This window comes from Melospiza melodia, chromosome 3 (genome assembly GCF_035770615.1).
Source record: "Melospiza melodia melodia isolate bMelMel2 chromosome 3, bMelMel2.pri, whole genome shotgun sequence".
Lineage (NCBI taxonomy): Eukaryota > Metazoa > Chordata > Aves > Passeriformes > Passerellidae > Melospiza > Melospiza melodia.
Genome location: NC_086196.1, coordinates 31,324,662 through 31,350,110, shown reverse-complemented (window position 1 = coordinate 31,350,110; position 25,449 = coordinate 31,324,662). Strand labels below are relative to the sequence as shown.

The following is a 25,449-nucleotide window of genomic DNA, read 5'->3' as shown; positions in this document are numbered from 1 at the left end:
TAATCATAATATATCAGTCATATCCATAAAGTAAGTGTATCATCATACCTCTAGGTCTTTCCCCTAAATGTTGCTGGTAACAACTAAATAGAGTGACAAACAAGCTACTTTTCTTTTTCATGATACTTAAGCTCCATTAAGAACATTTTTAAAGTTCTACTGACCTCTGTAGACACTAAAACACAGCAGAAAAGTCTCACATCTGGAAAAGCAAACTTGTTTACATGCATATTCTTAGCAGTCAGTCCATCAGCTCTAGTTTTTAATGAAGCATTTTTTTTCCTTTTGGCAGAACTATTTATTTGTATTAGAAACATGCATAATTTCCAGGGAAAGATTCTTGCAGCCACCTGTAGACGCTTCATGAATGACTGATCTACATAGATGCCATAGGTAAAAGGAAAAACCATTTGAATTGTAAATTGAAGCTTGCAGACTACTAAATCTTGCTGCATGCTACTCTGGGCAATATGTTGAAGACTCTGGAGATATTTCTTTAGCTGCTATTTGAAACAGCCACAAATAAATGAACTAAAGACAACCAACTCCATTAATCACAGCTACACTATCAAGGCTAACCTACCAAAAGGATTGACAACATACAACTGCTGAAAGAAATAAAGACAAGTAATGAAAGATTTTACTTTTATACTTGGTATTGAGGATGGCTCACCTGAAGCAGACCTTTTCATCTCTTTTCAAATGCTTTAGAGAAACACCATCTCTCTTTTTAGGACTGGTGAGGTGGGACAGCTGCCTAGACACTGATGAAGAGCACGTGAATTTTGCTAAAAGCGATGAACTGAACAGAGCTCACAGCGAGAACAGAGAGGGACCGGATGCACCCCTGAAATCTGAGCTTGATATTTGCCACCAGGATCCAGAATACAAGTCCCCAGCTCCCTTGCCACATGCCCAGGTCAAACTGATCACCAGCTGGGAAGCAGGATGGAATGTAACAAATGCCATTCAGGTAACCTTTTATTTCCACACTTATTCCACTCATCATTTGAAAAACCTGGTCATCTCTTAGCCTGCTGTATTTTACTTTGCTGTACCATCATTTTGCGTATTCTAAAAGGTTTCTGTGAATTTATTACTCACATATTTGAATCGTTCTGCATAAGATTAGCACTCTGATAAAACAGAGTTCCAAAGGGAAAAATTATACATATGCTATCTGAAGTTTAAAAAGGGTTTAAATTAGGTAAAATTGAAAGGGTGGTGATTGCACCTGTTTTGGCAGTGCCAACATTATCTTTAATAAGCATATTTGAATTCAGTGACAGAGATGTTTGATAGAAATGTGAGGTAAATATCTAATAAAAAGAGAATGGTAAGAGCCAGACTGACGTCAGACATAAATTTACTGACATGTAAGTTAAACTAGAAATAAATTGAAGCACGAAGCACAAGAAGTGTAATAATACTTGTCAGTGTTAAAGAAAATAGGTTGAATAGACGTAAAGCATTTGGTACTGCATTCTGTGTGGAATTTGACTATCTTTCCAAATCCTTAAATTTAGCATTAAATGTTTCAGAATCTTTTTCTCACTTTTCATGATTCATTTCCTTACATAATTCTATCATTACCACTAACTTTCTGTCTGACATAGTAAGAAAGCAGCATCCACTGACACATCTAAGTCCCAATAACTGTTGCTTGAACACTTTTTTATGCCACTTCAATTATAGAAAAATAATCCTTCCAGTGTCACACAAGTCTGACTATGCCAATGAACATTTGTTTACATATCCAGTTCATCCCTCAGCTCTGCAAAGGAGGAGAAAAAGGACATATTTCTAATCCTGGTGTATTTTCAAACATGAGCACCACCACATGAGAGCCAGTGCAATAACAGGGCACTGTAGCATATCATACTTTGAAAGTGTTCAGCTGCAAATAAAAGTGTGAAAGTACTAAAATACCCCAACTGCATTCTAGTAACTCATTTTATCTTCAAACTCCCTCAGCAGCATCTAGTCAGAACAGGAGTCTGGGATGAGAGCCCATTGTCTCTGAGTTTTGCATTTGATTTCACCAAAGCCAAGATTTCATTCTGGAAGTCAGTTTTGTCAATATTTTCTGTGTGACCTTTTTGCAAATCATATTCTCTAACCATTGTTCCCCTTTCTGAAAAACAAAAAATAATAATGCCTCTGTAAATACATGAAAGTGCCGAAAATCCTAAATTTTGTTGTTTACAGAATTATTGTTAATTATTAATAATGTAGGTTTCAGTTAAAAAATAGACTAATAATATATTTTAAAACACAATCAAATATGCAGTTGCCTTTTTAAAATCATTACAAATTCAAGCTAAATTATCCAAACAGATCAGTAACTATGGTCCTACTCAAAACTCTCTGTATGCTGAGTGTTTCCTACTATGACTCTAATTTGGTAAAATATTTTAGAAATTAGCATTAAAAAGCAGTTGACTACAGCTGTATTGAGGTTTCCTCCTGAGGTAGGCTGAAGGTTGCAAAGCCTGGAAACTGCAGTTTCATTAATAATATAACCAATGTGCCCTAATGACACATTATTAAACTGTGTGCATGTGCAATCGTGTATGTGAATCTATGTACACATATTTGTATCATTCCTATTTCCCAATACCTGGGATTGGGAGCAAGTAATTTGGTTTTGAAACAAAGCAGAGAAAGGGAAGGGGAAAGGCAGGAGAGGAGAGGAGAGAGAGAGGGGAATATTGAATGGGCCTCTGTCAGTAGAAAACAACAGTTAAAAGAAATTTCTATGAATAGCTTTGAAAAGAAAGTCAGAGTTGTGAACAGAATGATTAAAACAATCCAAACGTTCTTGACAGGTGAAGACAATCTTTGATAAAATGACAGTTGTTTTGCCCTACCCAGAGGAAAGGGCAGAAGTGTTTTGCATGGCAATTAGAGATAAACATTTCAGCAGAATTTTGAAATGTTCTGAACAGTTATTCCAGTGAATACAATTAGTCTAAAAAAGAAAATATTTTGCAATCCAGATTTATTATGGGAACAATTAAATATTTGATCTCTGAAATGAAATATAAGGTATTCCTCACAGTGTTTTAAATATATCTTTTCAAACAAACACAGAAGATATTTTTATTTTGTTCTTAACTTGAACTGGAAAAATATGCACTTTTGGTGCTCATACTGTATGTGTAAATGATTGCTTCAGACATTTAAGTTTCCAGGGAAACATGTTTCGTATTCCAGCACTGCACAGGCAAATCAAAACCTGTGTTTGGTTAATCTGGGTGAGGACAGAGACCATAAAGTTGAGTTAATTCAAATGGGAAAATGTACAGGATCATCTCACTGAGCGATGCAAGTTGCATTTGTTTGTACGTAGCAGTAAAAGGCCAAAATTATTTGTAATGACTTCTACAGTGGTGCTGGATAGATAAGCAAAGTAATAGTCACAAAGAAGAAGGTAGTTAAATTCTAATGGTACAGTATTTCACAGCAGAACCAAAGGACAAAGACTATTTATTTGCCAGTCACATGTAGTAAGATTTTTGCAAGCTAAAAGGAAAAGGCATTCATTATGTTGTGTTGTGAAGGGGCACAAGAAAATGGACAAAAAAATTAGAGAGAAGGAGAAGTGAAATAATGGAAAGCAGTGAAATAATGTTAATCTCACCTATAATTTATACTGTGTAATTTATAGCTGTAGTTTATACCATTGTGAGTCAATCTCCACTTAGGTCTTGGGAGGACCTAACACTGAAAAAAGTCAACCACTTAACCAGAAAGCTTCACTTGACTTTCTGAACTATGATGTCTGAACAGCCTTTAAAATACAGGCTAATATAATTACACCATTTTCCTCTGAGTGTTTGTTAAAACATAATGTATCAAATCTTGCTGGAATGCAGAAAAGGACCAAGGGGGCTGATCAACAGCAGCTGAACATGAGCCAGCTGAGCCCAGCTGGCCAAGAAGGCCGATGGCATCCTGGGCTGTATAAGCAGGACCAGGCCAGCGATTGTCCCTCTGTACTCGGCACGGGGGACCCACACCTCCAATCCTGCGTTCAGTTTTGGGGCCCTCGCTACAAGACAGACATTGAGGTGCTGGAAGGGATGTCCAGGGAAGGGCAACAGAGCTGGGGAAGTGTCTGGAGCACAAGTCCTGTGAGAAGCAGATGAGGGAGCTGGAGGTGTTTAACCTGGAGAAAAGGAGGCTCAGAGGGGGCCTTGTGACTTTCTACACCCATCGGAAAGTCGGTTGAAGCTGCATGGGGCTACCCAGGCAAGCAGTGACATAATGAGAGTGCAAAGCCCCAAGCTGTGCCAGGGGATGTTCAGGTTGAACATTAGGAATTATTTCTTCACTGACAGAACTGATAAGCATTGGAAGACTGCCCAGGGAGGCGATGGAGTCACCATCCCTGAAGGTGTCTAAGAAACAACCGGACGTGGCACTTAGTGTCACGGTCTTGGTGAAAAGGTGGTGATCGGTCAAAGACTAGACTTGTTGATCTTAGAGTCTTTTCCAACTAAAACACTGTGAAATCGTGCTGAACATTTTCTTTGATTTGATGCATCTGATACCTAACGTTGCCAACATTCATATTCTTCCTTTTGCAAAAAACTAGGTTGTACAAAGATTAGAAATATCTACAGCAGGCGAAATTTTCTTATTCCATGATCAGAGAAACACACTAGAGTGCTTGACTACTGTAAGTGCTTCTAGGAATAACAATACTTAAATTAGCATTATTAATCATTATTTTTCAATGCATCAATAATAAATTACCAATTATTGCAGCAGTAATCATAACTACTCTCATTATATTTATACTCTGTATATTACACATTCGTTTAGAAAAGACTCAAGACTTCAATAACCACAATTTTAAAACCTGAATATCCATATATCTTTCACTGCATGCCTTTATAACCATATTTCTGTACTGGGTTTCAATTTAGTTCATTTTAACTAGGGTAACTACAGCTCCTAAACACTTAACTGGAAAACACATTGATGCTGAAGAACAGAATTAATAGACATGACTCTGAAGATATAAAGGCAAACATCTGAGGGGTGTCCAAACACCCCTCACATTAAACTTTATTGACACAAAATTTAAGCATTTTCTAAATATAATACTCATGTGCTTAGAAAGCAGGTCATTAGATGAATAATTATATAAATCTTCTCATCCTGAACCTTAAATTATTTAGTCATGTTTGTATAAACAGCCACTTGGATTTTAACTGCGGCACTTGATCTTAAGGATTTATTTTCCAGACATGAGAACAAGGGTCAATCTTTTCGTGAGCACAAAGCAGTAACTTCCTTGAATTATACATTATGTATTGAAGCTGAAATTACATGCATTGAAGCTAAAGTCATACTCTGAACTAAATTATAGACATCTGAGAGAACTAACTTCTGCATTTCCTATCAAGATGTGGTACTGAGAATTGAAGGGAGATGCCCAATGCTGATATCTAAACTAGGGCCAAAAAGTAAATTGAGTTTCCAAATGAAACGTCAAAAAATGATAGCATAAAGTGAAATTCCAAGATACGAGGACTACTGTGGTGCACATAAAAATTCCAAATAGTGAGTGTGATTGTAGCTGAAATGCACTGGCAGTACTGGCAAATTTATTTTTCCAAGGCTTGCAACCACAAACCCTTATAGCCAGAACTGCAGACCCCAAAAAATCCTGGTGAGAGCCATCTAAGTTTAGATCTGCTTTTTCTGTGTTGGAATGTCACCATTATGCAATGTAATTGATAAAATATATATTTTAGGGGAGAAGACTCTGTAACTAATGTTTGTGCTCTGGTTTTCCCTTCTGATTTTCTCTTGAAGGGAAAAAACATTCCAGACATACATCACTACTTTGTATAATGTTTTATTTCAGCTCAGACCCTGTGGTAGGCGTCTTTGTGCACATACTCATATAGTACAGAGAAGGCTGCATTCAGGATATATATCTTCTCTATTCCCAACCCTATTTCGTATCACAAAAGCTCTTTATCAAAAATGTCTTATCCTGCAACAAAGAAATAACATCTAATTCAGAGAAATCTCTTTATTTGACATGCAAGCACAGTGCAGCAGACTGGTTTTGAGTTATCTAACTGCCATTCCCATAAATCACATTAGACAGTGCACTTCATCAGTCTGCTTTTTCCTTGGTCAGCTACAAAAACTAAAAAATGCTATGAAGACAGAACTCCTAAACATAGAGAGGTGGCTTGTCAAAAATTGTTCCAGGAATAAATATTTGGATAATTGTCATGGGATGTAAGTTGCTGGTTTGTAGGTTTTGACTTTTATCTCATCACATTATTTGGGCAATGATCAGGTGTGAGGGAGGGACTGTTGAATGGATTTACATCAGCATAGTGTACTGTAGCTATTTTGGAAACTTCAGGAGTGTCAGATCAGTTTTCCTAAGCCACTCCATATCAAATTTTCCATCAAGTAGAAATTGTGATATAACATAATTAGTCCACAAAATTATTCCTTGGACATACAGATAGTCCCAACATATGGGCTACTGGTTCAGAAAGCACCATACTAGCTCTTGAAGTCCAGAGAAAAAATGCATGGGTCACACAAGCAACAAAACAAAGTATTGCAATTCTTTAAGCCTTCTAGGGGTTAAAATGACATATTAAAATACCTTTAGAAATTAAAGCATTACTTAGATCACGCTTATCCTCACCATGTGTTCAAAATTGCATTTCTTAACAGATGAGTCACAAGAGAGTTACAGGAGGTGTCTCTGAATCTCCTTCATAAATGATTCCAATAGTCTCAGTATTTTGGCTATGACTGATATTCTTTATAATATAGTTTATTATATTGATCTATTTTAAACTAATTAGCACATGCGATTTTTATCTCATATGAGATGAGAGGGAAACATTCTAAAGTATAATACTCAAACAACCAGTGGAATTTAATATGCAACCTTGGTCTTAAATCTGAATATCTTGATTCCACTGAGTCTAAGATACATATATTTTAAAATATTTATTTATAACCAACGCCTTATCTTATATCTTTAACAGATTTTTACCCGAGTTTTACAGACATACATGTGTAATGTTTCATTATTTTGATAACAGTAGCCAGAAACACTGCTGAGCTTAAAGAAATATGCATAATTCTGTTCAGAACCTCAAATCATAACCTTACATTTCAAGAAAATATGTATTTGGCACTTGATTTTAGCAATGTCAATTATCTATCATTTCCAACAACTTTAGCAGAAACTCTTCTTGCTTTGTAGTTTTGAAATCTCTATATTTCAGCGTCTAAATTTCAAAGCCACCCTGTTATCTTCAGTTTACTCCTAAGAGAAATTAGGTCACTTCAATGCATAGCATACTTATCCTGGGGTTGATGTTCAGTTTGTCACAGTCTGGTAAAGAAAGTGCTGGAGAGATTGCAAGTGACTATTTCTTGTAAGTGAAGACTTCTCGTTGACTGTTCAGTTGTCACACAAATTTAAAAATTGTTTCATCTGGAAAATCTTCCACTACTAATCTTTTAGAACAGCTATTTTATGGATGTGAGTCCTCCTACATGAAGCAGCTGTTAATAGAAATTGCGTGCATATAAACAGACAAAAGAACTAGCAAGTAAGCACACAGTAGTGCGGCAAGTAAACTGGGAGAGACCAGCTCAACTCTTGTCCTTACAGTGGTACTTTCCAACAAGTAATAGCATGAACTCTTACATTAATTGGAATTTGCAAGTTGTTTTAGCGTGCTGCCAAATTCAGCTTGCCAACAGATGTCCCTAGTGAGGACATAGTCTTAGAATAACAGAAGATCCTGAGATGAAAGGGAGCCATAAGGACCATCCTTGGGTCCAACGCCTCGCTCCAGTACCTGCAAGGTGCAGTACAGCCTCCAACACTGGCAGAATCCCTTGGGTGAATGCACTAGAGGAGTCTGCCAGTACTTGAACTATTTTATCTCATTCAGCTTAATATTTCTCCATCTAAGAGCTTTAAATCCTGCCTTTATTCAAAGGCCAGCTATTATCAGTGATGTTGCTAGAACTTAATAGACAGTCTGTCAAGCGATAGAGTATGATTTACATGCTCATTTACATATATTTGCAAAAGGGTGTGTTCATTTCCATTTGTCCCATAACACACATGAAATAAATGGTATGTGTAAGTACCTCAGAAACTTGGACATTGTGCCTCCTGCTCCCATGCCTCTTTTTTTGTTTTCATTTCATTATTAGGGAACCTTCAAAGCACCCTGGAGAGGGGCAACACTGTCCTTGTCCTTGCTACCATGCAGGCCTATCATCTGGATCATCTTTCAGGCCCCTTTCTACATCCTCACACTCAGACTAGATCCATGTCCTGCTTATTTTTACTGTAAAACACACTAGTACATAGTCTGGTTTACCAATCCATGAGGTTAAAACTGGTCTGAGCACTTAAAATTCCCCATCTGGGCCACAGTAACACATTCTTCCCTAACCTTTTCAAGTTCACTCCATGCATGCTCACCTGGAAAGCTGATGCAGGTCCATAACTCATGAGACCAATAGCTCTTGCAAGAAACTCTTCCACCATCAAATCAAATGTAAGCTGCTCATCTTTTCTATAATAATCATTATTCTTCCTGCAGCTATTGACCTTGATCTCTCTTCTTCCAGTTACAGTTACTATTTTCAATTTGGTAAATACTTAAACAAGCATTCCTCTGAACTTACATGAAGATATTCCTCCAATACTCATGAAATGCCCTTTTGATGAAAATTGCACAGTTACAAGCTACACTGAAACCTCCATTTGCTCTCTTGACTCAAGTATCTCTCTACCAGTATCTGGTACTGACTTCAGATTTCCTTACTCCCCTCTCTGCCTGTATTGGTGTCCAGGTTTAGGGCAGATTTGTGAGGAAACTTCCTACAGGGTCCCTCTAGAAAGCAGATTCACATGATCCCTCCCCTAGCTGCTTTGGGAAAATACTTCCTTGGAGAAAAGTGGAAAAAAACCCCTGCTTATTTAGCAAGCAAAGGATTCACATGTTGCCATTACATTGCAGAGGCTCCATATTGTTGTCCCCATATTGCTAGAGTTTTGTACCTCCTTAGTGCTTCTCATAGACCACTCCTCTAGAGACTAACCCTTTCTTCTTCCCACAGCAACCACCCAATCCACTCTTTTGTAACACTCTTCTTATTGGCTACAGCTGTGGCCTGTTAAAGTCAGGCCTGCTCCTAATCTTTAGTAATTAACCCAGCTACAACTCTTTAGGGGGTAAGAGTGCTTTCTATACTACCTTTATTTACTTATATTCTATCCCCCTACATTCACAAGCATTAAAAATTAATAATATTAAACAACAAAATCTCTCACTGTTCTGAAGGGATGGCAAATTCACAAAGTCCTTGCTGTGTGCTGTAGCTCAGCTTGTTCAATCTCTTATCCATCCCTCCTGTGTTGGACAATGCCATGTCCTGGGCCCTGGTGGGCCACAGGTGGGAGCTCCCAGTGTTTTTCTGGGATTTTTTGGTCCAAAGCAGGTCTGAACAGCTCCAAGAAAAAGATAAGCCACAGTCAGGGGAACTTCTCTGCTTCAGCTAGCTAAAAAAAAAAAAAAACAAACTAAGAAGCAAAGGAGAGCTCTCTCCCAGTGTCCACGCTGCAGACAGCACAGTCCAGGAGAAGGATGGAGAGGAGCAAGTGCAGCTTCTGCAAACAGACAGCACACTTCTTGTCCCCCCTTTGCTCTCAGAACCAGTCTTAAAGGTGCATAACTGAATATCCAGCAAAAACAGAACAGATATTGGGGATACAAGCATCATGAAATCACCTTAGGATAATTTGTTTGTTGTTATCTTACCCCTGTATTTTAAATATTTTGGAGAAGGCACCATCTTTTTGTGCTTTGTTTGCACATTGCTTCACACAATGGGATTACATTCAAGGACTTCCAGGTGCTCCAATAATGAACGCAATTTTAAAAGTGAGTCTCAAAATGTTTCCTATTTTACAGAAACTCTTTACAAAATAATGGTTGTTTAAATGTAACCTGTAATAAATCAGCTTGACATTTGATTCAGTTTCCTCTCTTTTCTCCATAAGGAATTGATTCTCCTAGCTATTGAGGCTCATTGTAAGGGCTGAGCATAAGATAAATCAGCAAAAGAATGTTATAAGAGTACCTTTAGAATATTCAGCCATAAAAATGGGCATTCCATCTTAAAAATCCAGATGGCCAAGAAAGAAAATGACAGAAATATAATATCGAAGACAAATGGTTAGTGGCATTATGAAAATTCTATTCTATGAAATAATAAATGTTACCAAAAACAAAGGATCAAGTAACTGTCAGCTGCCTGAAAGCAAGGATCCCTTTATTCCATGGAAGAGCCCAGTGTGCCACAACTTGTTGCAGAACAAGGATCTCTGGCTCCCTCAGGTGAAGGGAATGGCTGTTGTACTTTGCCACTGTACTAAAATCCATTTAATCTACCATACTCTTTGGTGTCATCAGTCCCTGCGAGCATTTTTAACAAGTTGAATTAAAACAGACGGTGTATTTTTTCCTTCTCTTTTTTAAATTAATGGCAGGTCACATGGTATTTAAATACACTGTTATTAGGCAACTTTGAATTTCTGTATCTGTTATATTTGTTCATTGTTCATTGTTGTGATGTTACATTTGACAGTTAACTTTCAAAACAAAGCCTAAATTACCTATTACCTATTCTGTGGCTGAGATAATTTGTATACTTGTTCCTCTCTATAGCATATGCCATTGACCAGCTATCACTATTGGAAAACATTCTTCTTAAAAATGTTCTTTCTGCCCCTATTCTTAAACTTATGATGTATGCAACCTCAGCAAATTTGTTTTAATAAACCATATTGAGTCATATAACTCCTCCCAGGATAACATTCCTCCCAAGACAGCGAGAACAGAGTGACAGGCAGCAGAAAGTAAAATATTTTGTCATATGATATTCCTTTCCTGTTTTTTCTAAACTTCCTTCACTTCCATTAGCAAATTTGCAGAAGGGAACTTATTTTTTTATTAAGTAAAAAGAGTAAGCCCTAGGGTTGAACAAGAAGTAAAAGTTGACAAGCTCAGCACTTGTAAGTGCATATGAGAATTTAATGCTGAAAGTAAAGGACATCTGAATTATTGTAATGTGCTGGTAGAATCAGAAATAGTGATGTTTCTCTAACAGACTTTCCACATGGCAAAGCTTCTTCTACACAATCCATAGAAGGTTAATCTACAGTTTACTTCAGTGTATATAATTCCTGACAGCAGTAGATTCATTGAAATGGTACAAGCTCTGTCTGAATGAGAAAATGGAGCTACTTGAGAAAATAAAAAAACCCTAAACACAGTATTGAATATGATATATTTTAATCTAGTTTTAGCACAGTAAGCTGTATAAAACATTTTACCCCCATAGCTTAATAAAAAAAATTGTCTTTTATTTGTATGTCTTCTTCCTCTTCTCCCCACATACACCATGTTTCTTGGAAGGCAATGTTTCTCTGTATTCTTGGCCAGTGGCACTAGTTTTGCCATATGTACAATGCTGTGTTACTAAATAGCTAACAAAAAAATGAAATTTAATATTTACTTCTCAAAAATGTAAACATATGAGTCAAAGTCAGGAAACATTCACTTCAGTTCGTACACACAGGCTGCTATCCATTTCAGTTTCAGTCCATTTCTTGAATTGACACAAATAACAGCACCAGTAGATAATATTTTGTAGTCTCTACAATAAACATTTTTATTATTTTACGTTATGAGTAGCAATGGCCATTTCTGGCCTTTTTCTTTACTCTACATACATATTTCTATTCATTATGGGTTTTATTGCTGTTTTCACCTCCAGAAACATGCTTTGATTCAGGCTAGTTCCTCCCCGATAAGCAGAGAACATTTTTCAGTTTTAAAATCATTCTACTTTAATTATTGCAGACTGAATTTGGATAATCCAGAAATTGTGAGTAGTTCTACTGAAGCTTGAAAAAATATGGATTGAGAATAAGAACTGTATGCAATATAGACTCAATATATCTTATTTTTATGAGGAATTTGTTTACTTTGTTTAAAAGAAGGTTTGGCTGTTTTTCTGTTACAAAGTGTGTTATTGCTCTCATTTTACTGTCACTCTAGAAGTTGCACTTAAGTTTATTCTATCTCACTACATTTTGAACCCCTGCTCTTGTCTCATTGTCTGCATGATTTCTGCAACTCCAAATGACATCTCCTCAGCCACCTTCTCTTGAGGGACTTGAAAATCTCCTTCTAAGATTTAATTGGAATCTGGAGTTTAAAATGAGTTCTCCACTCCTACCCCTGTTGCCTTTACTTTCCTGCTGATTTCTTTCACTTTGGCTGGAAAACCAACTGCAGAGCCCTTCCTTTTATATTTTTTGTTGTTGTCATCTCAGGCTAAAAATAAAATACCTTTACAAAACTGTAGGGTTCCCTCTGCTCTGTGGATGCTCTCCTTACTATCTCCTAAATAGTGAGGAGCTGCCATTCTGCCCCTGAAGGTTTCTTTTCCTAATCAGAAAGCTGCATAATGCATACTTTCCCTCAGCTTTCTCCTTATTCCTGTCTTATGTTTAGAATTAGGGTTTTTTTCATATCCAGTCATTTTTCCTCACAGCCTCTTGCCCATCATATTCTCTTACCCATTGTCTCTACCTCATAAGGTTTACAGCCTTCTGTTCTAATGATCTGCACTTTACCTAGCAGCCCTACTTTGCCCTCTTCCTGCTTCCCCTAGTGCAGTCATGTTACCAAATTATCCAGCTTCTTACTCTTCCTTTGCTTTTCCAGGACATGCCACCATCTCATGGCCTTTATAAAGGAATTCACCTGGCTCTAGAGATGACAGAGTGACATCTGTCCCACCTCTGATGGAGATTCCCAAACCTAAAACAAGTACCCTACGCTGTGGGAACAAGTAGTCACCTGGAGATCCTCATTTACATCCATCCTTTCTGGAGTTGCCAGATCCCTTCCAACTCAGATATTCTGTGATTCTGGGATTAGCTTAACTTTTTGCTGTGTTTAGGAAGGAAAAGTTAGGAATCCTGTTCCTAGTAAGTGTGCATCAAAGCAAGGCAGATTTGTGTCTCTTCTGCTGCTGTGTGCACTCATTCATTGGACATCAGTTTAAGACAGAAGATGGGTGAGATTAGCCCAATTCATAGATGCTAAGAAGTAATAATTTCCTTGGGTACCAAAGGTCATAAAGAAAGTAGTCGCTTTAGTAACTTCAATTAGAGCCACTGAGTTTTCACCTGAAATTCATTAAGTACACTTGTGAAAAAAGTCTGATTTTGCTAAAAATTTGAATGTAAGAAATTAGTGTCATTTAGGAGACAACTAAATGCAGCCTTGAAATTAATTTCTCAAATATGAAATCACTACAGATCTCAGCACCAAAGCATGAACAAAGGAGAGATCCAATAGAGCTGAGAAGTTTTCTCTGTCAGAATAATTCAGGTTAAGGAAAAAAACCAAAAGTCTTTTTTTATATACAAACTTTTACAGCAAATGCTTAGCTATCTTTGTTTTAATAATTAAAGGAGTGTTTTTATTTTATCCCATACAGGCAGCTTTTGTATGTGAAAGTTAAGAATAAACCTGAGGTCCTCATCAAGTGTCAAAAATAATCAAGGTCCCCAGTTTGTCCCCTCAACTTTTGTTTTTCCTGGGCAACTCCAGACTAAGAAAATAAATGGAAAAAAAAGAGGAAGAAAAGAGGAAAATAAAACAAAACAGACACAGAAAAGGAATATTAGTTATTTTGTAACTCCAGTCCTTTTTTCATGGGTCAGTAGAGGTCAAGGACCTCTATCACAATCTGTGCAACAGAATGAGAAATACCTCTGCACGTAGTGATACTTTAAGTATTCTACATCTAGAGACCTTAAAAAGGTTTTTTCAATGTGTATTTTATATGTCATATGCCTGGTTTCAGAATCCAGAACCATATTAATTTTTTTTTTTTTAATTTAAATGAGACTTTACCTATCTTTGCTTTTATGATGATTACTCACAGCATGCCACAAAACCCACTCATACTTCTTTTCTGACCTTTATTTTTATTCTTTGTTGTTCATTATGCCTGTTTGGGAATGTTTGTCTAATATACTTGAAATTAGGGGAATTATTCTACTTTGTTAAACACTAGGATTTGTGTTACTGTAGGACAGAGACACCTCCTTTATGTGGATTTATTTGTGACCTCAACTTTATCTGTATCTGTGCATGATCAATTATCAGGCAGTAAAATCAGTTGCTTCTTCTTTTATCCTGAAGGTAGAAGCCTTCAGGGGTGCCACTGAAGTTTAAGTGAGCTGAAGAGAGGAAAAGCAGTAGAAATTTGTTGTATATACACAGCCTAATTGTAAACCAAGATTTTAATTTCAAGTAATCCAGAGGAATACAGTATGATATTCTATATCATTTTACTGATTCCTGGAGACCATAAACCACTATTTCTGTCTTTCACCAACTATATTCTCCCCAGGCTGTGCTCTAATTTCCAAATTTCCCCTTTATATACTGAACTCTAAAAGTTGTTATAGCTTGAGTAAGAATCCACCTAAATTTGGTGGTTGGGTCTGTGCAGAGGAAAGAACAGGATAATATCAACCAGGGGAGGATTCAGGCAGTTTTTATTCACAACAAATCCTATGCCAGTGTTCAGAAAATATAGCTCAGCTTCTAGCAGATGTAACCTGGCTTCCTTTTCAACTCTCAGAGGTGAATAATGTTTTTTCCCAATGTAAAATTCTTTGTAGTTTGGAGTTGTTTTCTTCCATTTCCTCTTCAGCATTGCTGAACTGATGTTTGTCCCATCCAGGCAGCATTCAAGAAAACTCCTAATGAGCCAAATGCTTTCTCACAGCCTGAGTTTGAACTTTCTATGCACTTTAATTCTTCCTTTTGTTATGTCAGTGAACACTCAAATATAGTTATTTGACTCCCCACTGCTTTGCTTTGCTTGTAGTCTCCCAAAGCCCCCCTCTGCTTCCCCTCAAGCTCTTTTTGACCATACGTTTGTGGAACTCACTTGCACGTTGCTGTGCTGGATGTTTGGATCACTTGCCTGCCTTCAGGTGAAATCCTGGTCTATAATGAGAGAAATAAGTAAGCAGCCAGGGAGTCTGTGTTGCTCACCACAACTGACTTTCAGAATAATGTTTGTTTTAGTTTTAACTGCCTTACTTTTTTCATCTCTTTTTCCTCTTTGATACATAACACATAATAAGAACCCTCATTCTTTTTATGAAAGCCTTCTTTCTCCTTTGGGACCAAGCAAAAGAATGTTTTCTTAAAAGGTAATTTGCTTGGGAAAGAATTTTCTTTGTGTGATTCAGTTCATTCTTGCTGAGAGCTCTGGATTTATGCAAACTAACATTTTCCATCAAACCATGAGGAATTAAGCATCAAGCATGCTTCAGTTTCGAGACAAATATTTAAACCAAGCAAAGCCTATGGGAGCAGCTGTCACATTTAATAGCAGCAATTTTTTCCCCCTTATTTTCTCAGACATTTTGTTTCCTCTGTCCACATATCTTTAAGAGATTCTTAAGACTAATATGTCCACTAAAATGAGGAAAAAAATCAATGGCTTCTGCCAAATGGACACATGCATTTTGCTGTGCAGACCATGCAGCTTCTTTACCTGCTTGCCTTATCACAGCATCTCATGAGCAGCCTATATCTGCCTTAACATCTACTTATGGTACGTGAAGGATTGACAGGTAAGCACTTCTAAAGTTTCTGTCAGAATATAAGGCAATTGAAGGCATTAATCACAGAATAAACACCTTAGTCACTGTCCTCTCTGCAGCTGAAACAGCCTGGCACTGGCAGAGGGAAAGAATAAGAAAAATCAGGAAAAACAAGATTTCTGAGGTCTAATTCAACCATCCCTGAAGTTAAAGGAAGATTTTTAACTGACATTAGAGGAGATGGATCTGCTGCTAAGGTCAGACAGGCCATAGACAATATTTGAAGTTTTCCACAGAACAGCTCATAGTATTTTTGAATTCAAACTCAGCTGAGCTGTGAACAAACTCTGAACCAAGAGGGAAAGTAGATGAATTCTTTTCCTGACATCTGTAGAGCAGTGCCAGGAGTTTGGGTAGCCAGTCAGGGAAATGGAAATTCTTACTGCAGAAAAGAAATAGGATATAACTGATATTGTAAATACATGATGATCTATGCAGCCAGAATTTAAAAATAATTGCATAAAACATGTTTACCTAAAAAGAACAGGCAAAAGAAATGAGGGCGGCACTCTATGTTAGAGAGATGATTATCTGTATTAGAGCTATTGTCTGGAAAGAAAAATTGTGCTGTTCTTGGTGACTTCAGTTTTAAAGACCTATTGTAGACATTGTATGCAGTATGTAGTAAAACATCATTGAAGTTTCTAAGAATTATAGATGATAATTATTTTACACAAAAGGTATTGAACATAGCATAAGATAATTCTCTTTTGGGCCTCATTAAATTGGATAAAGAGGAACAAATTGGAGGATTTAATTACATTAATTATGGGAAAACAGAGGTCAGTAATATATCTACTTGGTACTTCAAAAGTGAATTTTTCAAACCCGGAGAAAATTATAAGAGATAATTGATTAGGAAGAATAAATACAGGCAGCTCATTGGGAAAGATACTTTGAAATTGTTTAACAAGAATTTATGAGATGTCCAGAAGCCACATCTCATAATTAAGAAATAGTATACCAATGTGTTAATATCTCTCCTATGTCAGAAGTGAAGTGGATATATCAATTAATTTTTTTAAAACATATGTATCGCAAAAGGAAGAAATAAAAGGTGAGAGTAATAATTATATGTTATGAACAGTAACAATGAGAGGAAATAATGCATCTCCCAGTAATTAGGACAGTAAGAAAGCAATTTTTAGGAATTAGGAAAAAAAGAGCCTAGGTTTAGTCTAAAAATTTGAAACAGAGATACTAATCATGACAAAAAATTAGGTATAAATGGAAGTGTGTGTCTATCTATGTGACTATGTATGCTTGTCTGAAAGTGCCAGCCATTACAGCAGAACAAAGTGAAAAGGGGAGGTATGTGTTAACTGCTAGGGAGCAGCATAAAAGTGACTCCATTTAAAAGGAGAGGTAGAAAAACTCACCTATAGATAAGTATTGAGGGAACTGAGTAGAACATAGTATTTATAAAACATGCATATAAGATAAACAACACTTCTGTTAAAAGTCAGGAAATTTGACTTTTATTTATGAGGGATAGGACAAAATGAGGCAAAATATCTAAAACTGCATTTGTTCTAGAAAAGTATAGAAGGTAAATCAAAAATCAGTATATCATCACTATCCAAGATGAACAGCAGAGACACAATGAGCACTGGGCTGATGGCATCCTTTGTCCCCCTTGGTGCACACAAATGATCCTGGCCAAGTCAGCGAGACACAGACACCAGAATATGTGGATGTAAGAATGGGGAAAATTAACGTAGAGATTTTTTACTGTAAGATCCCCTTCATCTTCTCTGAGATTTCTCACTGAATTTTCTGACACTGATTTCCTATATTAGTAGAAGGAGGTTCTATGGATCTTCCTAATTCTGAAAAGTAGGTGCAGCTGTTCATAAGCAGTTCCTGGAGAGAACCAGGAGGACATGCTCAAACACAGAGAAGAGTGTGGTGTTTTGTAATTTTTCAGGATAGGCTTTATGCTATTTTGCATAAGACATGGAAAAGTTAAGTTTCAGAGTTCCTACAGTGTATGCACACTTCATTCTCAGCATAGATATTTCTAAAAGGAAATTCATCTCATCTCTGCTAATTACCTATCTTAAGATGGGTGTGAATTTTAAATTGATGTGCCTAATTTTTCCCAGCTTAGACTTGGACAATTACCACATTTTAAATGGATGTTAAAAAGTAGCTCAATAGAATTTTGAAGGCAGAATGCCCAGCAAGTTTTCACTTGGGAGACATAACAAAAGACACATCTGACCAGGTAATTTTCTTATTCAATGCTTGCTACTACATGTAGAATTTTCAAAAGATTGTGGATATCATCCCAATATTTTTAAAACCATAGAAATTCTGACTAGTGAAACCTGGCAACAATGCTGAGAAAAAGAATGTAATTGTTACTACATGTTTTAATTGATAGAGAATACAAAGCTAGAAATATAATTAGTGTCAATCATTATGTTTCTGGAGAAAGAGTTCTTACGGTCCTTATTAAACACACTTCAAATAATTCTTTTGTGACATTGTAATTTAGGCAGTGAAAGATAAATAATATATTTACACTTTTAAAAGGAATTTTGACACATTAATACGCAACGTGCTGATTTAAAAATTAGTGCAACCCCAGAGTACATCTTAAATGGATTAACAACTGCCTAAGTGACAGGTTCCCAAAAAGTAGCTGTCAATATGTATGCATTGGCAAAGGAATGAGTTTCTAGTAGTGTTTAGGAGGTAACCTGGAGTTACCTGGTCCAGTATTGTTCAATGTAGTCAACAGGGGTTTGGAAGAAAATACAAAAATACAAAATACACTGGTGATCACAGTGATGACTGAGAAAGGAAGAAGACCACGGAGGTTAACAAGCAATTAGCTGTCTTTTCATGGCACGACAGTAAGGGATTTGCAATATTTTTAAATTTATTCCTGATTTGCAATATTTTTTTATTTATTACTAATAAAGTTCCTTCTCTGTATAATTACGACAGCCACCAAGGCTTGCATCTGCTTGGGAAAATTATTTATTTCAAATAGCAACAATTGTTAAATAACATAATTAAATATTTTGTGGAATTGTACTGAGAAGCAGGGATCTTGACTTTATTTTCCTGCTCTTCCAGGAAGATTCAGGTAGGACACTTTCTGGTATAGTTTATATGTCTAACCCATGTTCCTGCAAGGAATCAAATGCCTAGTTGGGGAAAATAATCAGACTCAAATGAACCATTCCAGTGGAGTAACTACAGATGGTGAGAAAGACAATCAGAGCTAATTTGGTAGTCTGGCATATCAGCATGTATTCTGCATATAAGAGAATTGTCCTAACAGAAAAATTTTCAGTTAAATTCTTCTTCATTTCTTAATTTATTTTGCCATATGATTAAGTCTTAAAGTGAAATAATTTTCTCTATCCTTTTTTTTTTTAGCATTGCTTTTCACCCCATTTATTTTCATTGTCTTTTGGCATGCCTCAACTCTGATAGTGATTTGATCTTCTTTACTTTTTAATTATCTTTCAATTTGCTTTGTTTTTTCAAATTTTCCTATTTCAGGTTAAAACAACCTATGAAACAGAATATTTTACTTGGATATAAAAGCATTAAAACTGAATATTAAGGAATTTTGATATTTTTCTCTGGGTGCCTGTCCATGCTCACTTTTCATTTTTTTTAAACACATTTTATTCCTTGGAGAGGTGCTTGCCCTGAGGTAAAGAAGTACAACATAATATCATATCATACCAAATCATATCATATTGCTATAATAATAGCAGAGAGACCATTTATTGCATTCAGAACTGGTCCAGATGTCAGGTTTTTTTAAATGAGCAGCCAGCCTTGCTGGTGTGGGAAACACACATTTGTAGTTCAAACTTTGTAGTCAAACCATCAGCAAAGTGTTTTCATGTGCAGTTGTAATTTGGAGTTCCTGTTTTCCTTGTTTTTTTGCAAAACCAGTTGTAAGTGGGTTGGTGATTCCTGGTGACACCTGTCATGCCTGGATGCTTCTGCTTGGGGGTATTCTGACAAGGCAGTGAGCTGCTAGCTGATTCTGCTCTTTTCTTTCATGCCCTTTCTTCTCTTCTCCTTGCTGTTTCTTCAAAGGCTGGTCACCAGCTGAGCCCTCAGTCCTTTCTCCCGCATTGGCCCGGCTGCCGACAGCTAAATCTTTTCTGGGTGTTTGACAAGCACCTCCACCCAGACACAGTGATTGACAAAGAACAGTGCACTTCCATCCTCAGTCTAGGGTGAAAATACCCAAGTCTTGCAAACTTGTCTTAGGACACAAGGGAAGAGGCAACCTCTTGGGCAAGTTTGGGCTTCTTTCCCACCCAGGGTGAATGGAGTGATGGTAAATAACACAACCACTCAAGATGCTCCACTACAGAGGATTGTTTCAAAAATTCCATCTCCTCTGTCCCCATATGTGTGAGTGCTTTTCTCCTGTAATATTCTATTCCATAAACAGATCACCTTAAAAGAGCATATTTAGAGCTGACACTTTTGACTTTCCTCTAAAACCATTGGAAATAAAACCACTCAGACTAGAAACTCTTCTCAGACAGAATGCTGAAACTAAGAGTTATGAGACAATTTAGAGAACAGTTCCTTTTGCTGCTCATTTTTAACTGATGCCTCACAGCTAAGGCTGTCTGTGCTATAATTTGGATATGAGAACGCAGGATCAGAAGATTCAATAAATGCAAGTGCTGGGGTCAGGCTGAACAACATGTACAGTGACAAGTGCTGCAAGAATTACCAGAGTCCCTTTTCCACTAGCAAGGAATCAGTGAAATATTGCCATGCTCTATCTGCATTCTCTGTGCTCTCATTTCTTGTGAAAGGGGCACAAAAGGCACCTTCATCAACATCCATGAAAGGATTTCTTTATGGAGGAGGAATTTTCCATGTAAAAGTCACTTTTAGCAATGCTCTAAAGTTGCTGAACAGCTGCAAACCAGAGGATACAGACTGATGCCTGTACCTGTTATATTACGTTGACAGTAAAATAATTTACTAAAGATATTTTTTTTAGCTAAACTATTTAAACTTGATAATGTTCAGGCAATTGTCTTAACAAAAAGTATTGCTTTGAAAGGTAAGAACAGGACAGCAGATACAAAATGAGTTTCAAAATCTAGAAAAGTTATATTTTTTTCTTTGAGTTCTTGTGACCATTAACAACATTTTTGGTTATTTTGTAGAATTTTTTTATTACTATTTTTTATTTTAAATAGAAAAAAATGTTCCTGGAAAGGTAGAAGAAGCACTGTCCTTTTACTACAGACATAGTTAGTGTATTGGCAGTGTTCTCTCATTTCTCTTCACCAACCATTCTCTATATCCAAAAAGCTGCAAAACCACTAATGTCCACAATATTTGTTTTCATTATTAATTGAGACCTGAGGTTTACAAACTCTGGGAAAAAAGATGTTAAAGACATCAGCTGAAAGAAAAATTTAGCGTTTCTGTAGAAATGTTCAATTTAGAATTTCTAAACTCTAAACTTTGGGATAGACATAATTACATATGTTACATAATATTAAGAAAAAAAATAGGCAAAAATGGGTTTGTTCAATAAGGTCTGAAGTCACAAAGTGAAAACAAAAATCAACCCAAAACCCCCCACCTCTATCAGCCTGTGGTGTGTGTTAGGTACTGAATTAAATTATTAGTATAAACAACAGCAAGTAGATGTTAGAGGTCAGAATTATGTTATGCTCTGATTAAATTAACAATTAAGCATGGAAAAGCAGGCACCTGTGGGGAGGGCTGTAACTGGCTCTGATAACATCTCTCAAAGTCTCTGCTTTGGTTGAGGCTGGGGCTGGTTGTCCTTAACAGACGGAATTCAGCAGGGGAGAAGCCATTGTGGGTAAGGCCTGTGCTGACACTTCCCTGCAGCTTAATTATACAGTGACCTTCAGGGTCAACAGATACTGTTTGAAATGCCAGTTGCAGATTAGACAGCAAAATAATAACACTCTGAGTATGGAACAAATGGGATAAGCTTGGTAGAAACTGCACTGAATGAGAAAACATCATTGTTCTTATGTCAATATGGAAGACGACTCTCTGGCTTCATCTTCTTGATTTTTTCATAGACTTGGTTTATTTATGATGCTTTTAAACTCAACCTGTTATGCTAATGTTCTCCAAGGATTGTTTTCATAGGAAAGAAACCAAAATAATTTCTTTAGGCAGCTATCTAACTTTCCAGTCAGTGAAAGCTGTGATTAAAAATGGCATCATATCAAAAGCTACTCTTACATATGTGCTACCTGCAGCCTGGATGCAGCCAGATATTTAATCTTTTTGAGAAAATAGACACATAACTTTTGAACAGTTATGTGAAGTTCCTGTACAAAACAAATGCTAATTACACTGCAAGGTAATTGGGTGATGAGACCTGTATTAGAATGGAGACATTGAGTGGAGAGATTTGGGTGACTAAGTACCACAAGCTGTGTAGTTGAACGTGCCAGCTCCTAAATGAAACGGCATCTGTGACTTATAAAAAATCAATGCTGTAAATGAAGTAATGGAAAACAACCAAAAATGTATCTGGTAAATGACTTTATTAATATTTCAATAATAATAACTGAGGTACTTCTGTTTCAACACATACAGGCATAGACCTTTCTAACTGAAATATATTAGTGCATGTATTTAATTCTTCCACTCTAATTCAATTGAAAGCTGAATATACCTACTTCTAGAGTGAAGCCTGGTGAATTAGGCAATGCTGCTCTTTCATATAATAGGTACTCTGTTTTTCTCATTGGCTTAGAGAAAAAACACTGCTCTAATTTAAAGACTCCTTTCTTTCATGATTGGTGCTCACCCCACAACCTGCCCAAAAAAGAACGGCAATTTTGTGGCTAGAAAAAGAGAAGAATACTTTTTATATGCTAATGATTATTTAGTGCTTTAAAAAAGACAGGCATCTTCAGAGCCCTCCTTATGGACCAGGCTTGGGAGTACTTGAATCACTTAGGAGTGGGATGCTAGGTATGAGTCCTACAAAGCTGGACAGGCACCTGCCTTCTTGGTGAGCTCCATCAGAGATGGATTCCTGGACTGTCTTCACAGAAATTGTCTGATAGGCATAAAACCTGAGGGAGTTGATGGAAAACACAAAAGGCAGAAGCATGTCTGAAACTCTGGTTCCCCACATGCCCTTGTGATCATGATTGCAGAGGGTGAAGCCTAAGATTAAGATTTATACCATTAGGCTCACCTCTTCTGCTTTGGCTCCTGAAGGTCAACAGCATTACCCACTCAGGAAGGGAGAGAAAAATGGGTCACCCCTTCTCTGGGAAGAGGTTTCTGTTGGGAATTCATAGGTTTTCCAGAGCAGATTGGGTTGCTCAGGTTTGGTCAGAAATAAATCTAAGTGTGTGATCCAAATCAACTCCTTTTGTAAGGCCAGAATAAAAGACATGAATAAACTTACTCAGATTTTGTCATGGGTGCAGTAAGAAATTTGAAGTAATAATTTCTGCAGAAATACTTGTATTTCTACATAACTGTGTTTTGTTCCCTCCTTACTTTTCTTCAGTGGTCATGAATAAAAATGCCTGACCAGTCTGACTAATGTGCAATTCCTAATTTCAGGTTTGTAACACCAAAAGAGAAATGTAACAAAAGCATCTTTCTTAAATTGGATGTTTTTATTAAGAACTACTCTTCAAGGGTTTTTTTGATTTTATGCTGATGGAAATGAAACCACGTAGAAGTGTAATTTGTCCCTTAATACAAAGAAAGGAAAAAGACAAAGTGTCCATAATGTTCTGTGAAAGTAAAATTCCTTCTTTATTTTAACTGATAAAACAAGCAAAAGTATATTATTTTCGAAAAATGCTTAGTAAAAAAATGTTTTGCATGTATTTTTAAACACCTAAATAAGTTTGTGCAGTCTAGAATCTCAACAGTTAGAAAAATCACTTTATCAGAGGACTTAGCAAGAGCAAAGGCCGTGTGAGGCAGCCAGAAGCTGCGGAGGAAGCACAAGCATAGCCTGATGCACTCTAATGCCATCTTCTCTCCAGAGGTCTGTTAAAAATTTTTAGACTGAAGGGAATTGTCATTACTGGATCTGTCTACACTGCTATTTTTAATTGGAGTGAAACTTGTACAGATGATGCTACAGATGCTTAATTTTACTGATACTGAACCTGTTTCATTAATATGCATGTTGACTGAATAACTAACTACGAACCTTCTAAAATGTGCTTCTAATCACATCAGCATTAAATATTAACTAGAAAGCTGACTCTGTCATTCAGTCACATTCTCATTTTCCCAGCTTATCATTGCATGTGTGTTGATAGAAGTAGTTACTTTTGCTGGTAATTTCATTTATTATAAATAAACACATTTCTCGTGGTTGTTACTTAGCAGAATGGAGCAGTACTTGCACCATGCAGGTGGGTGAAAGCAGTATTCAGGGGAGGACAGGTTTGGGGGTGCAACTACTCATAAATGTTTGCCCAAGGGATTTTGTGCCATCTTTTCTCTCTCTTCTTCCTCTTCAGGGAATATTTGTCCTAGGATTGCCGTATGCTCTCCTCCACAGTGGATACAGTGGTCTACTTCTTATTGTCTTGGCTGCAGCATTATGCTGTTACACAGGCAAGATTCTCATTGCTTGCTTGTATGAAGAAAATGAAGATGGGCGACTGGTAAGAGTGAGAGACACATACGAAGATATTGCAAATGCCTGCTGCAAAAAGCTGTCTCCCAGTCTAGGTGGCGTAGTTGTCAATGTGACCCAGGTGGTGGAACTGATCATGACGTGTATTTTGTATCTGGTTGCTAGTGGGAACTTGCTGTCGCACAGTTTCCCCTATGTACCTGTGACTGAGAAAACTTGGTCTGTAATTGCATTTGTTACTCTGTTGCCTTGTATATTTATCAGAACTCTCAAAATTGTTTCCAAACTCAGCCAGCTTTGCTCTTTGGTTCATTTTGTTATCATCTTTGTAGTGATAACTTACTGTCTCACACAAATGCATCAATGGTCCTGGGCAAAATTCAGACTGTCCCTTGAATTTGAGGACTTCTTGGTCTCTGTAGGGGTGATCATTTTCAGTTACACTTCGCAAATATTTCTTCCCACACTTGAAGGAAATATGAAAAACCCCGGGGAATTTAGGTGTATGCTAAATTGGACCCATTTTTTTGCCTGTATCTTAAAAACAACCTTTGCACTTACTGCTTTCTTGACCTGGGGTGAAAAGACCAAGGAAGTTATTACTGACAACCTACCATCATTTCTTGAAACCTTAGTGAATTTATGTCTCTTAACCAAAGCTCTTCTTTCTTACCCTTTGCCCTTTTTTGCAGCCACAGAAATTGTGTATTCTTGTGTTTCTAAAGACAACCATTCCAATTACAGGTTTCCACTACTTGCTCTGACTGTAAGAGGCTCATTTCTCTTGTTAACTCTGTTGATGGCCATGTTCACACCACATTTTGCCCTGTTGATGGGTTTGTCAGGCAGTGTAACAGGGGCTGCTATGACTTTTCTGCTTCCTTCTCTCTTCCATTTAAAACTTAAATGGAAAAAACTATCCTTCTTAGAGAAATGTGCAGATATCTCTGTTTTTGTTTTGGGCTTACTTTGTAGTCTTGCAGGCATAGTTTGCTCAATAAAAGGGCTACTTGAAGTATTTGGAGGAGTGTAA

The 25,449-nt window shown here is 36.9% G+C and overlaps 1 protein-coding gene across 1 annotated transcript; it reads left to right on the top strand.

The window, feature by feature from the left end:
- Positions 1 to 664: 664 nt before the first annotated feature.
- LOC134416580 (vesicular inhibitory amino acid transporter-like) lies at positions 665 to 25,449 on the top strand. The gene is made up of 2 exons (XM_063153342.1): positions 665 to 973; positions 24,298 to 25,449. Exons 1-2 carry the CDS (start codon positions 665 to 667, stop codon positions 25,447 to 25,449), a joined length of 1,461 nt encoding a protein of 486 aa, XP_063009412.1.

Coding starts and splice junctions, on each gene's coding strand:
- LOC134416580 (XM_063153342.1), top strand. CDS start 665: ATGGCTCACCTGAAGCAGACCTTTTCATCTCTTTTCAAATGCTTTAGA. Junction 974..24,297: donor ATGTAACAAATGCCATTCAG/GTAACCTTTTAT, acceptor CTTCCTCTTCAG/GGAATATTTGTCCTAGGATT.